Source organism: Prionailurus bengalensis, chromosome C1 (assembly GCF_016509475.1).
Source record: "Prionailurus bengalensis isolate Pbe53 chromosome C1, Fcat_Pben_1.1_paternal_pri, whole genome shotgun sequence".
Lineage (NCBI taxonomy): Eukaryota > Metazoa > Chordata > Mammalia > Carnivora > Felidae > Prionailurus > Prionailurus bengalensis.
The window spans coordinates 119319099-119334952 of NC_057345.1; the positions used below are offsets into that span (position 1 = coordinate 119319099).

The 15854-nt window shown below is 48.7% G+C and overlaps 1 protein-coding gene across 1 annotated transcript in view; it reads left to right on the forward strand.

The window, feature by feature from the left end:
- Positions 1–4989: 4989 nt before the first annotated feature.
- The window catches only part of SCTR (secretin receptor), a 78427-nt gene continuing 67562 nt past the window's right edge, over positions 4990–15854 (forward strand). The window contains exon 1 of the mRNA XM_043576580.1: positions 4990–5291. Within this exon, the coding sequence (XP_043432515.1) occupies positions 5226–5291 (66 nt within the window). The 5' untranslated portion in view covers positions 4990–5225. The remainder of the gene's footprint in view (positions 5292–15854) is intronic.

Here is a 15854-nt window from a genome sequence, read left to right on the forward strand (position 1 = left end):
GAGCTGCGAGTCAGCACAGAGCCCGACGTGGGGCTCAGACTCACAGACCATGAGATCATGACCTCAGCCAAAGTTGGACACTCAACCGACTGAGCCACCCAGGCGCCCCCAAAAAGGTGGTTTCATTAAAGCAAAGCACGGGGACGGGACCCGTGGAAAGAAAGAGCTGCACTTGCGTTGTGAGGAGTGACTGATTATATAAGATGTTCTATCCTGTGGAGGGGAGGGTGATGCTACGGCTTCAGGAAATTGAGTCTATAGGTTTCTGGAGATTGCTTTTTTTTTGTTGTAAATCATTAAGACAATTGCAAACTGGTGGAGGGTCACGTCCTGCAAGCCCGTGATCTCTATCAGTTAACCACTTGTTTTTCACTTTCCTTTGTTCTTGGGCAGCCAGGAGCGCCTGAGGAATGTCACACATACCCCCCTTGGAGGGAGTTTGTGGGGGTGGGGGTGTTAACTTGTGTTTTACTCTCAGCTTTCCTTTGTTCCCTCATCAGGATTTTTCTCCTTTTGCCTCATCCCTCCCAAACCCATTTTCTACGTTTTCCATCCAGCAGGTAAACTATGTGAATAGTTTCTCTCTCCTGTCTGTCCGCCTCGTCTCTGGCATTGGGTTGTGTTCAACCAATGGAAAACATCTCCAGGAGATCAGGGGACGGGAGAGGAGGGGTCAGGGCATTTATCTGACCTCCTGACCCCTTTGCCAGGGCCACGTTTTGACAGTGGCTGCATTGCTCTATGCATTGCTCACCCTATGGGTGAATCTAGGACAGCTCTTGCCAGCTTCGGGGACACCGTTTTCTCTCCTTGCCCCTTGTTATAGAAAACGTTATCTGACAGTTATTAAAATGGTAAGGAAGAATTTATTCAAGACTTACAATAGTGGTATTGCAAGAAGGGAGAGAGACGGAGCCCAACTTGGAACAAAGCAAGAATGAGTGGGGATTTATGGCCAAGGAGCACAGTGAGGGGGCAGTGGATGGAAGATCCCTAAGAGGAGATACCAAGGTGGGGGTGGGAATTGTTGCTAACAGGATTTAACAGGATTCTTGCTGAAGGCAGGCCGGGATTGAGACATCAGAGGCGGGAATGAGGGACTTGATTAGATATCAAGTTTGGTCAGCCATCAAGAGTTGGAAGGATTCTCACTAAGCTGAAGACGGCCAGACTCTTGCTAAGACTGGGCTGGGCAGGCCAGAGACAGAGGGCACCAAGGTCAAGTCCTAGTCAAGAAAAGGGCCCTGAGGAGCTGAGCTCAAGTTTCCTCAAGGAGAGAGTCTTTGCCATTCTTTTGGCCCACTGTTGTTGGCCCCTGGAACCTTGTTGTCCCTCATCGATGCCCTTAAACTTGTCCACACCTCTGCTCCTTTAATGGTTCTTTCGTTAAATTCGGCTGACTTTCGTCAGTGAAACTTTTTGAGCCAAGGGTTCTCCCTCTCCTGCCAGACCTCCTGCTGGGCCTGCCTGCCCCATGGGGTTTTGAGGGTCAAACAAGATGATACATGCAAAAGCACGGTAAGGAAGTCATCTTTTTAAAAATATTTTTTTAGGGGCGCCTGGGTGGCTCAGTCAGTTAAGCATCCGACTTCGGCTCAGGTCACAGTCTCGCGGTCTGTGAGTTCAGGCCCTGTGTCGGGCTCTGGACTGATGGCTCGGAGCCTGGAGCCTGCTTCCGATTCTGTGTCTCCCTCTCTCTCTCTGCCCCTCCCCCATTCATGCTCTGTCTCTCTCTGTCTCAAAAATAAATAAACAACGTTAAAAAAATTAAAAAATATATATATATATTTTTAATTTTGGGGCGCCTGGGTGGCTCAGTCAGTTAAGCCTCTGACTTCGGCTCAGGTCATGATCTTGCACTCTGTGAGTTCAAGGCCCACATTGGGCTCTGTGCTGACAGCTCAGAGCCTGGAGCCTGCTTTGGATTCTGTGTCTCCTTCTCTCTCTGCCCCTCTGCCTCTCATGCTCCCTCTCTCCCTATCTCTCTAAAAAAATAAATAAACATTAAAAAAAAACTTTAAAATACTTTTTTTATTTTGGGGAGAGCACAAGGGGGGTGGGGCAGAGAGAGGGGGCAGAGGGTCTGAAGCAGGCCCTGTGTTGACAGGCATGACAGCAATGAGTCCCATGTGGGGTTGGAACTCACAAACCATGTCCGACGTGATGCTCAACCGCTCAACCAACTGAGCCACCCGGGTGCCCCAGGAAGTCATCTTCACTATTGAGAGGAACCTTAGTCCAGTGCAAAGGGCAAAAGGCAGAGGCTTTGCGCTCAGTCTTGGGTTTAAACCTTGCCCCCCTGTCCCTTGTTAGCTGTGTTGTTGGAGGTGAGTGCCTAAGCCTCAAGTGTCATCAACCAGCTAAGGAAAGTAAATATCCCTCATATAGGTGGGAAGGATTGGCTACATGACCTATCCCAAGTTCCTAAAAGGTTCTCCAGCTCCTGGCAGGTACTAAATACGTTGTTCTTTCACTACCTCTTCCCTCCACTCCTATCATGGAGTTGTTTTCTCAGACGGGTTTTGCAAAACCACTAACTGTATCCGTGGCTTGTAAATGGGCTTCTCACCAAGCACTTGAGACCCTTTTCTCAATGCTCAGAGAGGCTGCCTCCCATTTAAGGAAGAATAGCTTGCCGCGGGTCAGAAATTTATTAAATTGCCCAGAACAAATGTTGCTCTGCTTTGTTACTGGCAATCTGTATACAGCACAGATTACGTTTTTGTGTATTGTTTTCTTGAAAAATTTTTTCCATCAAAAAAGCAATACATACAGTGGTTTACAGAAGATGTTCAAGCAACATGGAAGTCTAATCAGTAAGAATGGCAAGTCCTTACAGCATCTTCTTTCAGATGCACATTTAGGGTGTTGGGGTTTCAGGGGCCCAGGAAACAACATTCTTTCTAGCCTGAATCTTGAACCATTTAAGAATTAAAGTTAAGACAGATGAGGCCAGGGGCTCCTGAGTGGCTCAGGCTTAGGTTAAGCATTGGACTCTTTGATTTCAGCTTGCAGGTTTGTGAGTTTGAGCCCCGCGTCGGGCTCTGTGCTGACAGTGTGGAGCCTGCTTGGGATTCTCCCTTTCTCTCTCTGCCCCTCTCCGCAGCTTGTGCTCTCTCTCTCTCAAAATAAATAAATAAACTTTTTTAAAAAAGTAAGACAGATGAGGCTAAATATCACTTTCATGGGTAATAAAGTCAATCTTGGAGAATGTGGTTTATACTTATAAGTAAGAGGGTTTTCTAGCACCGAACTGCAGAATTACATAGACCACCCCCCTATCACTGGTGATACTGGCTCACAAGGGCAGAGTTGACCTGCAGTGACAGCCTGGCTACAGCAATCCAGTGACAGGCTCTCTGCAGGTGGGGGACCTGTCAAAGGCAAGGGAGGGAGGGGGGAGGTGCAGAACCTCATGCCAGTCCTTATCCTAAATGTGTGAATCACCTAGAGCTCCCCCACCTGTGTGTGTGTGTGTGTGTGTGTGTGTGTGGGTGTGAGTGTGTGTGTCTGTGTTAGGGGGAGGGCGTTACTGAGCAGGTAGAGAAAGGTCAGGAGGGTTATACTCATGGCTGCACTCCTGGAGGAAGGAAATATCAAGGTGGGGCTAAGTGTTCCCCTTCCACATACATTATGTCCTGTTCTCTGGTCCTGTGACAGTGCTTCCACAAACATCCCTGCATATATTTCATTGAGTCTTTGAGTGAGTATTTCTGGGGCCAAAGTTCTTAAAAATGAGCTCATGTTCATGTATACTTTAGGCGGATACATACAGGGCATTTAGTGTGGAGCTGAGAGCTGAAAACATTTTTTCCCCTTTTATTTCTGCTGTGATTTACCAACTGTACCTTTATCAATAGCCTCTTTGGGTAGGGAAGGCTGCTAAGGGCTAGAATGTGTTGTTTTAAGAGCGAGCAGGTTAGCAATCCCACCAGAGGTCAGTCACAGAAAATCAGGGTTAGCTATGGAAGTGTATGCAGACCCAGGCTTTTCCATCTGAATGCTGAGTCGCATGTACCAGGCAACAGCACTGTCTTCTGGATCCTCAATGCCCTTCTCTGTCAAATGGGCATAATATCGCTAAAGGGGTGGTGGTGGGGGGGGGATTCAAGGAGCTGATGTGTACTTAAAGTGCTGGGAGAAAGGGTAAGATAGGAGAGCCAAGAGGAAGGGAGTGGGCACCAGAGCAGAGAAAGAAAAACTTGAATCTAGACGAGCCATTTGAGGGTGCCTTGTACTAAGAGGCTAAAAGCCAGCCTCCAGGCCGTCTGGGCACTCAGACTCAGGGTTGAGCAGGCTACTGGGAAGACCTGCCTGGTGCTTAAATAGCTTCTCAGGGACACCAGGAAGCCTCCAGGCGGTTCTCTTCAGCACAGCCACCAGAATTCCTGGGTGTGTCACAGGGTCCCCCTGGGTCTCACCTGGTCACCCAAATTTCCCCGGGGTGACGGCGCCCATGTGCGTGTAATGTCCTACAAGGAGCGTGCACAACTTTAATAATGAATGAAGAAACACAAAGTGAAAATCAGAAATAAAGTGCCAAGTAGCTGACCCACCCAGTAGATGCAAAGGCATTCACGGAGCACCCGCTGTGCTATAACCCACAGAGCACAGGCACAACCTTCTTGTACCCCTAAGGTGGGTCTCGTTAGCCCTGAGACTCAACGAGGTAGCAGCAAGGTTGCGGCAGGGCTGCCCCAGAACTTCGAGAACTTCGAGAATGCTCTTTCCGGACTCGGGGGTGCTGCAGCGTGGAAGGCTAAGCCAGCATGCCCTCCCCGGTCTCCTCCGCCCCCCGGGCTGAGCTTGCGGGAGCCGGTTGCAGCCCCCCCCCCCCCGCCTCCTCCCCTGAAGGCCCCCCCGCCGCCTCCTCCGTTGTAACCTCCGCCCCCCCCCCGCCTCCTCCCCTGCAGCCCCCCCGCCCCCTCCCGCCTCCTCCCCAGCAGGCCCGCGCGCCGGCTCCCTGCCAGTAGCGGCCGGGTGGAGGAGCGCGGGCGGGCGGCGCGGCGTCCTTATCAATGGGCTGGGCGGCTTAGCGCGCTGCCACCTCTTCCGAGGAGAAGCAGTCCCGGGGCTCGCCGCGGCTTAGGTGGCCCTGCCATGGCTCCTCCGGCCGCGGCTGCCGGCCGGGGCGTGGGACCCTGCGGAGGGCGTTGAGCCCCCGGGCCGGGGGTGCGCACAGGTGCGCGGCCGTCGAGACGCCCACGGGGAGAGCGCGGGGCACCATGCGTCCCCGCCCGCTGCTGTTGCCGTTGCCGTTGCTGCTGCTGCTCGCCTGCGCTGCGCACACCGTGAGTACCGTGCCTCTCCGCGGATACCCTGCGTGGCGGGCGTGGAGGGGTCCGCAGATCTTCCTCGATGGAGTGGGAACTCTAACACCCCGTCCCCAGCAAGGATCATCCCTGTCAGCTCCTCTCCCTATAGCCTTCTCTCCCAGGATAAAAACAGCAAGTGAGTCTGGCAAAGACAGCTGTAAGATAAACCCCCTCGGCCCCCCAAGCCACCCCTTCCTCCAGGCTGCACTTCGACGGAAACTCTGGAGGCGCCCCTGGCAGCGCCTAATGTGTTCTGGGCACCCTCCATCCACAGTTCATTGGAACCTTACAATCGGCTGATATTGTCACCCTGGCTTTAGGGTCTAGGAAACCGAGGCTCTCGGAGGCCAAAAATCTTGCCCCAGGAAAAGGCGATTGGAACCCACATCCGTCTGCCCCAAAGCCTTGACATTTACACACACACACACACACACACACACACACACACACACACGCATACACGCACACACGCACACGCACACCGGACTGCAGAAGGGAAAAACCTCAAAAAGCTCTGGCTGGAGCTTCGCAGCTCCCTCCCTCTCCTGTGGGATTTGGCTCCCTAAAGTCTGCACGTCTGGGGAGTTCTGGGAGTAGCAGTCTCCGCAAACCCGGTCCAGGGAGGAGCTGGAAAAGAAAAGAGAAAGGCAGAGTGGGTGGCTTGTTTTCCTTTCCCACAGAAACTCCTGGGAATCTGGGGTCTCTCCCACTGGGATTTGTGAATGAGAGAGTGGCTGTACTCAGGCTGGATGGAAGGAATAGGGAGGGGGTGCAGATTCCAGAACCACTTCTTCCTCCCAGCATTGCCAACTGGCCCTCAAGGCCTCTGTGCCAAGAAACTCCCCAGGAAAAGTGCTTGGGGACCCAATTCTGAGTCTCCAGTCTGTGTCCTGGGCAAGTCCTTCCCGGTATCCAACGACTTTGCCTTCGGTAGTCCTCTCCTGTTTGACTACAAGAAAAACCTTTGCTTCCAAAGCTGATGGGAGTGTTGATGCTCAGGAGATGCCCCCATCTTTCTGGCAGCTCCGTGACATTCCAGCAGCAGTAAGTTTGGAAGGGTGGAATTTGGGACTTTCGTTCCCATCTCCCGTGTAACCGCGGAGCCTCTTCTCATCAGTGGCAGTGCTGGTACTGGAATATGCTAGAACTACAGTACTCACTCATTAATCTGAATTCCCAGTTTGAGGAAATGCCACCTGGGACACTGGGGACAATTCAAAGCCTCTAGGTATGTTGTTATAAAGAGCCCAGGGAGGGGAGAGGCAACAGCTTCCTCCTTGTGACCTTTCCCACCTCCTTCTTAAGTATTTGCAGTAACCCCGAGGTTGTCAGAAGAAATCAACAGGTGTCTGGGCTTCAGGACCGAGGGTTAACTTTTTCATCTCAAAGGGACCCCTAGGGTATGTCAAGAATAAGCAGTGGGGGAAATGAATAAGCAGTGGGGGAAATGAGAGTCTTCAGTGTGCCTTGGAAGGCTGCTTCCTTATGCTCTGGTCCAATTCCCTTATGGTACAGTTGAGCAAACTGAGACCCACAGAGAAAAGAGACCTGCCCCAAATCTGCAAGTTAGTGGTGGAGCTGGGACTAGAACCCAGATCTCTTGATTCTCACTCATCCAGGGCCCTCTCCCTTATGTCGCCTTAAATGTCCTTTTCATACACTCATGTACCGCCTTGTATTATTATAAGATGGTTTCCTGTGTGCAAGTCTTGGTCCTCCGGGTGTTTTCTGGGCTTATCCAGACCTGAGGTCTCATACTTCTTGGCAAGAACTCCTTTAATAAATAAGAATGGAGCTGACCTACTTTGGTTGGAGTATTTCCCAGGCTTTGAAACCTTGCTTACCTTCTGTTTTTTTTATTTTTTCACTCTGAGCGGTCAGACATTTGATTTAGACATTTAAGGGCATTCAAACAATTTTTTTATTCATTTGCCCCTCCCCCTTGAGGGAGATCACAGGCCTCTTCTTAATGGGCATTATTAGGCCAAATTGTTGATTGTCACTCCCCACCCCAGTCCCTCGCCTTGCCATACAGGGAGGTGTCAGGGGGATCCCTTGCAAATAGAAATCAGAAAGTGATGATGGTTGAAGGGGCCAGTGTTCCGAGACCTCCATAGGACATGTGGGCCACACTCCCCTTTGCTATCCCAGGCCCCGTGTATCTCATGAGGGCTTTTACCCGGAATGATATTGTCGTTATTTGCTAGTGCATCTGTCCTCCTCCTCCCCAATACACACACCCTGAGATTTCTTTCTATTCACTCTCTGTCCCTAGAGCCACCCCAGTGTAAGGAGGAGCCCAATGAGTCTGTGTTGGTTGAGTGAATGGGTGAATGAATGAAGGAGTGAAAGAATGAAACAGTGATACCCAAAAGGAGTGTCGTAAACTGTGGCGCTCTCATATTAGCAGCGAGTAAGAAACAATGACACCCTGAGGACAATTGTTGCTTGCAAAATTGTGCATAAGCGTGTCAAGCAAATAAAAAATAGTCATTCAAGGTCCGGTTTTTTTAATCCGTGGCATCTGGCAAGCTGCCAACTTGATAACCTTAGTGAGTTAAAATCAAGCGAGGTTTCTTGACACCCCTAATCCCGGATACTAAAGCTGAGTTTTCGGCGAGGGGTGCCAGGAAGGGGGCTATGCCCTCCCTCAGCATGGAGGAAGCGATAAGGTGGGAATAATGGAGACACGATGGAGAGAGGGGAGCCCCCCAATTCTTTGTTGTGGGGAACTGGCCTGTGCCTTGTATGCTGTCTAGCACCATCCCTGGCCTTTACCCACTAGAAGCCAGGAGCATCTCCAAGTTGTGCCAACAGAAAAATCTTTCCAGACACTGCCCAGTGTCCCCTGGGAAGCTGAGAGGGCAGAACTGCCTGCGGTCGAGAACCACTGCCTTGAAGGTTGTCCTGTTTCCGGGGAAACGCGTTAGCGGAACTACCAACAGGTGTTCATCGCGTGTTGGATTCGGGGCAGTGGGTTTGGTGACAGGGAACGTGGGCCGAAGACAGAACGGGTGTACCTGATGAAAACCCACTTCCCGACAAGCCTTGCACCGAGACTGGACTTGATCTTCTCCAGCCTCCCTCCCACTTTCCCTCCTGTCTCCATCCCGTCTCAGTTGATGGCTCAGAAACAGAAGTCGTGGCACACGGCGTTCCTGCATCCACAGGCTGACAAGCTCTGTGGCAAGCCGGGGAGCAGACTTGTAGGAAGGCCTGCAAGGGTCCTGAGGGGTCTGGCTATTGATAACTCCTCAGAGGAGGCTCCCTGGGATTTTCTATGTATCTGAAAAATCACTTTCTCATTTTCTGGGGAAATATTTGTGGATTTCTTTTGAAATCTTTACTATCTCTAAAATTAACGTGAATGACGATGGCGATAACGGCTTGCCTTTTTTGAGCACGTACGTCACACCGGATACTCGGCCAAGTCCTCGCCAGCACGATCCAACGTCATTCCCACATCAACAATTGGAGCCTTTGGGGCCCCCGGGTGTCTCGGTCGGTCGATCGTTGGACTCTTGTGTTCAGCTCAGGTCATGATCTCATGGTTCGTGCATTGGCGCCCCACATCTGGCTCTGTGCTGACCCTATGGAGCCTGCTTGGGATTTTCTCTCTCTCCCTGCCCTTCTCCTGTTCATGCTCTTGTGCGTTCTCTCTCTCTCTCCAAATAAACTTAAAAAAAAAATAACGATCATAACCTTCATTGTGCAGAGGCAGAAACAGGCTCAGAAAGAGGTGAGCCATTTGTCAGGGTCGCCCAGCCAGACATGATGTGAGGACCCAGCCCAGGGATTCCTAACCAGCACAGGCATCTGGTCCCAGAAAGAGGCCTGCACTGGTTTCTGGTGCCCAAGGGGCTGTCATAAAATTCTCTCCCAAGCCTATAAATGACATTAATTTCAGTTTTTATCTAATCGTGTTATAAGACATAAAACAAATATTGAATTACACACAGCATTTTATTGAGGCGGGTAGAGATGAGCTTGGGGTCACAAAATCAATCAAACAGGAGGTACACTTCTCAAACTGGTTAGGGGGGGTTCTTTCAAGAGATTGCGTATAAGAAGGGGAGGGGCAGAGAAAGAGAGAGAATCCCAAGCAGGCCCCCCAGTGCCAGCGCGAGCCCGAGGCTGAGCTTAAACCTAGAGATCATGACCTGAGCCGAAACCAAAAGTCAGCCGCTTAGCTGAGCCATCCAGGCACCCCTAGGAGGCTCCTTCTCTTAGATTTGACATCACCTTTCTGCATTCCCATGGAGCCCACCTCCCTCCACCCTGTCCCCCAAATCTCTGGCCTATGACTTCCTTCATGCCATGGGAGGGCTCAGCTCTCTTCCTGGCACCCCTCGCTGAAAGATCAGACTTCGTAACCAGCGTGAGAGTTCCCAGCCACAGTGGGACCCCCAATGTCCCTGATTTGCTCCTTGCTTCCCTGCCCTTAGCAAGCTGAAGTTCCTCACCACTGACCTTCACTGGGGCTTTGGGACAGCCTGCAGCCCGAGGTAAAACCCACAACACTCAGATCCTATCGACTTGCTTACATTATAAACAGAGGGCTGCTGAACATTCATGTGGACTCCAGAAAATAATAATATCCTGGTGCCCAGCCTCAGTATTCTGTGTCTGACCAATTCCAGAGGGCATTTGGGGAAGGGACACTCCTGCTTGGCCATGTCCTGCAATCCCAGCCCACTATACTGCCAGGGCTCCCAAGGTTTCCAATCTTCTCCAGAATCCCCACATGTCCAACATCAGTCCCTCCCCTGTGGGCTCTCCATGATGTCCATGGGTCATCTCATGTTCCTGACGTTACCAACCTCTTTCATTTTCAGTGGATAGGCTTGCTTCCTATTTCCTGAATGTCAGAGAATGAACTTACTCTGACCAACATCTTGCCCTCGTAGACGTGCCTAATTGTCTGCCACTCCCCACCCCTGCCCCATCCCCTTCCCTCCCATCTGTCTCAGTCGTCTTGGGCTGCCATAACAAATTACCACAGATTGGGTGGCTCAACCAACAGAAATTTATTTTCTCATGGTTCTGGAGCTGGATGTCCCAGATGAAGGGCTGGGTTCTGGTGAGACCTGTCTTCCTGCTCTGTCCTCATCTGAGTGGGTACAGAGAGACAGAGTAAGATCTCTGGTTTCTCTTCTTCTAAGGACACTAATCCTATCAGATCAGGGTTTCACTGTTATGACCTTAACCTTAATTACCTCCCTATAGGCTCTATCTACAAATATAGCCACAATGAGGGATGGGGTTTCAACATCTGAATTTGGGGGGGACGCATTCGGTCCATAGCACCATCCGAGTGGAAAAGAGGCTCTCCTGCTCCCTGTGTGGCCAGTCCCTGCCCCTGTGCTCCCAATCCTCCCACCCCAATCCATGGGGACCCCAATCCATCCTGAGATTACACAGTGAAGTCACTGTGCCCAGTCTTTACCGTCTTCCTCTTACCTGGCTGTCCCCATCAGCTGGTCAACTTGCCATGGTCTGTCCACCTGGTAAAGAGCCCTCCCTCTGCACTCTGGGCCGTCTAGCCACAGGTCCACTTCTGCCCCCTGATGGCCAGTTACTTGGAAGAAGCAGTCATGATGCCTCCCCTTCCACTGATTTCTCAGCCCACTGCAGCCTGCTCCTCCATCCCTCCCCCCCCACCCCCCCCCCAACTGACATCAGTCTCTTCATTTTGTGTGGCCTTCATTTTGCTGTCTTCACTACATGCTTTTCGGCCCTGGTCCTACCTAGGGTGACCGCATGATTTAGGAGAGAGAAGGAAGGTTGTAAATAATGATGTTGAGACAGCAGGCATACACCCAAGTGTCCTGGGCAAAGTGGGCATGGGACCCTGGCCTCTCAGAGGCCTCTGGTGTGGGAACCTCCCTCCTCTCCACTCGCCTTTCTGCTCTTCACAGGCTCCTGGTCCCCATCCTGGGCCCCTTGCTGCCACTTTTGGTCCCCTATGATCTGGCCGCTGCCTTCACTGTGTCCTTTAGCTGTCGGCCTCTCTGGACCCTCTTGGACCATGAACTTCAAGAGCAGGAACTGTGTCCCATTCACCTTTGCGTCTCCAGTGATGAATCAATTGCTGTCCATAAAGTCGGTGCCCAGTGAATATTTGATGAAATTTTGCATTTTGAACTGGTTGTACGATAATAAGTTTCCTTTTCTTAGTTCTCATTGTATAAACTCGACTAGTATCGTATCTCCTTTTACTTGAAAACATTGAAAAAAATTCTTTCCAGTCTCAAGTTGGCAGGCAAGTAACTGTATTGTAAAGTGTGTATGCAAGGTGATGTTGAGTTTCTTCACCTTCTTCAGAATTCTACAGAGTTTTAGTTTATCTCCTCCCACATTTTACCTTTTCAGATTCCAGAGTCCAGAGTTAAACTAACAGAACTCTCGCTTGATGTCTTTCCTCCCTTATTTTGCTTAGTTATTCTCTCTCTCTGCAGACTGGATTTTTCTCTCACTTTCTGAAGGATAGAATATGGTTGCCCCATAATTTTCAAGATTACTTGCTTTAGGAGTGGGAGAGGTTGACCTTGATCCCCCTCCCTATACCAAATATCCAAGAGAGGAAAGTGCATTGTCCCAAACTGGGTTAAATTTCCTCTAATGGTCTGATCATTGAGATGGGACCTCACAGCATATCTCAGGATGAAGAGATCTTCCCAGGGAGGAGTTGTTGGCTAATAGGTTGAGCAGACACCTCAAAATATGTCTACCATTCGAGCAAATCCCCCTAAGAAACGGACAGTGGAAACTCCTCACAATCATCAAGCCACAGGTATGAACTTATACTGTAGTGGGCCAGCCATGATTAACTACTAAGTGACATTCAAAGAGTGATACTTACATAGAAATATTGCTAGGTACATAGTGTTAGAACGTTTACAATGCAAGTGACTTTCTAAAGAGAAATTACTGTAGGTTATACCCAACGAAGCCGAAAATGAATCTAAAATATGAGATACAGGGGAGCCTGGCTGGCTCAGTTGGTAGCGCATGTGACCTTTGATCTCAAGGTCATTAGTTCAAGCCCCACATTGGGAGGCTAGTTTTAAAAAATTAAAAATAGGGGCACCTGGGTGACTTCGTCGGTTAAGCATCTGACTTCAGCTCAGGTCGTGATCTTGAGGTTCATGAGTTCAAGCCCCATGTCAGGTTCTGTGCTGACAGCTCAGAGCCTGGAGCCTGCTTCCGATTCTGTGTCTCCTTCTCTCTCTGCCCCTCTCCCACTCACTCTCTGTCTTTCTCTGTCTCTCAAAAAACAAATAAACGTTAAAAATTTTTTCAATTTTATTTTTTAAACTTACATCCAAATTAGTTAGCATATAGTGCAACAGTGATTTCAGAAGTAGATTCCTTACTGCCCCTTACCCATTTAGCCCATCCAGTAACCCCTCCCACAATCCCTCCAGTAACCCTCTGTTTGTTCTCTATATTTAAGAATCTTTTATGTTTTGTCCCCGTCCCTGTTTTTATATTATTTTTGCTTCCCTTCCCTTATGTTCATCTATGCTGTGTCATAAAGTCCTCATATGAATGAAGTCATAGGATATTTGTCTTTCTCAGACTGACTAATTTCACTTAGCACAATACCCTCCAGTTCCATACACGTTGTTGCAAATGGCAAGATTTCATTTTTTTTGATTGCCGACTAATATTCCATTATATACATATATACCACATCGTCTTTATCCATTCATCCATCAATGGACATTTGGACTCTTTCAATACTTCAGCTATTGTTTATAGTGCTTCTATAAACATTGGGGTGCATGTGTCCCTTCGAAACAGCATACCTGTATCCCTTGGATAAATGCCTAGTAGTGCAATTGCTGGGTTGTAGGGTAGTTCTATTTTTAATTTTTTGAGGAACCTCTACACTGTTTTCCAGAGTGGCTGTACCAGTTCGCATTCCCACCAGCAATGCAAAAGAGAGCCTCTTTTTCTGCATCCTCGCCAACATCTGTTGTTGCCTGAGTCGTTAATGTGAGCCCTTCTGACAGGTGTAAGGTGGTGTCTCATTGTGGTTTTGATGTGTATTTCCCTGATGATGAATGATGTTGAGCATTTTTTCATGTGTCGGTTGGCCATCTGGATGTCTTCTTTGGAGAAGTGTCTATTCATGTCTTTTGCCCGTTTATTCACTGGATTGTTTGTTTTTTGGGTGTTGAGTTTGATAAGTTCTTTATAGATATTGGATAGTAACCCTTTATCTGATATGTCATTTGCAAATATCTTCTCCCATTCTGTCGGTTGCCTTTTAGTTTTGCTGATTGTTTCCTTTGCTGTGCAGAAGCTTTTTATTTTGATGAGCTCCCAATAGTTCATTTTTGCTTTTGTTTGCCTTGCCTCTGGAGACATGTTGAGTAAGAAGTTGTTGTGGCCAAGATCAAAGATGTTTTTGCCTGCTTCCTCTTCGAGGATTTTGATGGCTTCCTGTGAAAATTTTTTTTAATTAAAAATAAAATAAAATAAAATAAAATAAAATAAAATATGGGATACAAAAAAGTGGAGTTTACAAAGGACAGCAATGGGCAGATCAGTTCCACAGTTCTGAAAAAGAGAGGATTTAGTCTGGAAAGTCTAAAGACTCCTTGAAGTCAGTTCCAAAGAGGTTCATAGACAATATTCCACAGAGCTGCTCTATTCAGAACCTTGGAGTGCAACTATGCTATGTAATTGACAAGGTGAAGGCTTATGGATTTTGTGATCAACAAGAAAAAAGAAAGTTGACTTAAAATTCTAGGAAAAGACAAAGGTATATGAAACATTTTGCAGTCTAAATATTTAAAAAGCCAAAGTTTTGACATGATTGCACCAATATTTTTAAAACTCCAGATGTAAAGATGGGCTGAACTCAAAGTCTGAAACTGAAGAGGAAAATAATGTAATGTGTGTTTCTGTTTGGTTAATTAAAATAACAAAGGGGTGGCTGGGTGGCCCAGTAAATTAAGCCTCCCCTCCCAATCTTGTCTCGGTTTAGGTCAGGATCTCACCATTCCTGGGATTGAGCCCTCTCCTACCCTCCCCTTCACCACAGCATGGAGCCTGCTTGGGATTCTCTCTCTCTCTCTCTCTCTCTCTCAAAATAAATACATTTAAAAAATAATAAACATTTTAAAAAGTACAATTTGGTAAATTTTTTTTCTGATAATCTCTTACTGAATTTATAGGGAATACATATTTTTAAAGGTGCTTAGTTCTGAGGTGCTATTTGGTTTTTTAAAAGTGTTTATTTATTTTTGAGAGAGAGCATGAGCAGGGGACGGGCAGAGAGAGAAGGGGACAGAGGATCCGAAGTGGGCTCTGCGCTGACAGCAGTGAGCCTGATGCAGGGCTCAAACCCACAAACCTTGAGATCATGAACTAAGCCCAAGTGGGAGGCTTAATGGACCAAGCCACCCAGGCGCCCCCTGAGGTGCTGGGTTTTAAAAAAAAATTTTTTTTAACGTTTATTTATTTTTGAGACAGAGAGAGACAGAGCATGAACGGGGGAGGGTCAGAGAGAGAGGGAGACACAGAATCCGAAACAGGCTCCAGGCTCTGAGCTGTCAGCACAGAGCCCCACACGGGGCTTGAACTCACAGACCGTGAGATCATGACCTGAGCCGAAGTCGGCCGCTCAACTGACTGAGCCACCCAGGCGCCCCCTGAGGTGCTGTTTTTACTACCAAACAGCATCCCATTCTTGGCACCAACTATTTTGGTATTTTCTGCTCAAAACATTTCACTTATGACACTAAATATATGGGTTTTTTTCCCCTCACATTGACAATCAATTCCCCAACTCTCCAGATACCAGCTGGGTGTTCTAAAATTCAATTCAGTTCTGACTCTAAGCACCTGGAATTAGCACAGACCCTACAGGTTGAGGACAGTCCACAAGATGGTTTCTACTTCAGATGCCAGTCCCAAGCCTGGGCCAAGTGCACTTCTGACCAGCCAGCTGTACTTTGGGCGCTCCCGTGACCTCCTACTTGGAATCGATCATTTGCTAGAAGGGTTCCCAGGACTCAGGAAAGCACTTTACTTACCATTACTGGTTTATTATAAAAGATACAATACAGGGACAGCCAAGTGGAAGAAATGCAGAAAGCAAGGAAGGGGACATGTGGAGCTCCCAGCATCTCCGTGTATTCACCCACCAGGAAGCTCCAAACCCTGTTATATAGGGTATTTACAGGCTTAAAAAAAAAAGTTTATTTATTTATTCTTGAGAGAGAGAGAGCAAGAGAGAGAGAGAGAGAGAGCAAGCAGGGGAGGGGCAGAGAGAGAGGGAGACAGAGGATCCAAAGCAGGCTCCTCATGGTCAGCAGAGAGCCCCACGCAGGGTTTGAACTCACAAACTGTGAGATCATGACCTGAACTGAAGTCAGATGTTTAATCGACTGAGCCACCCAGGCGCCCCTACAGAGGAATCATAGGCATGATTGTTGAAATCACTGGCCATTGGTGATTAACTCAATCTCTACCCTGTCTTTCATCTCCTGTGGCCAGAAGGGCAGCCGGAAGTGCCAGTCTCTA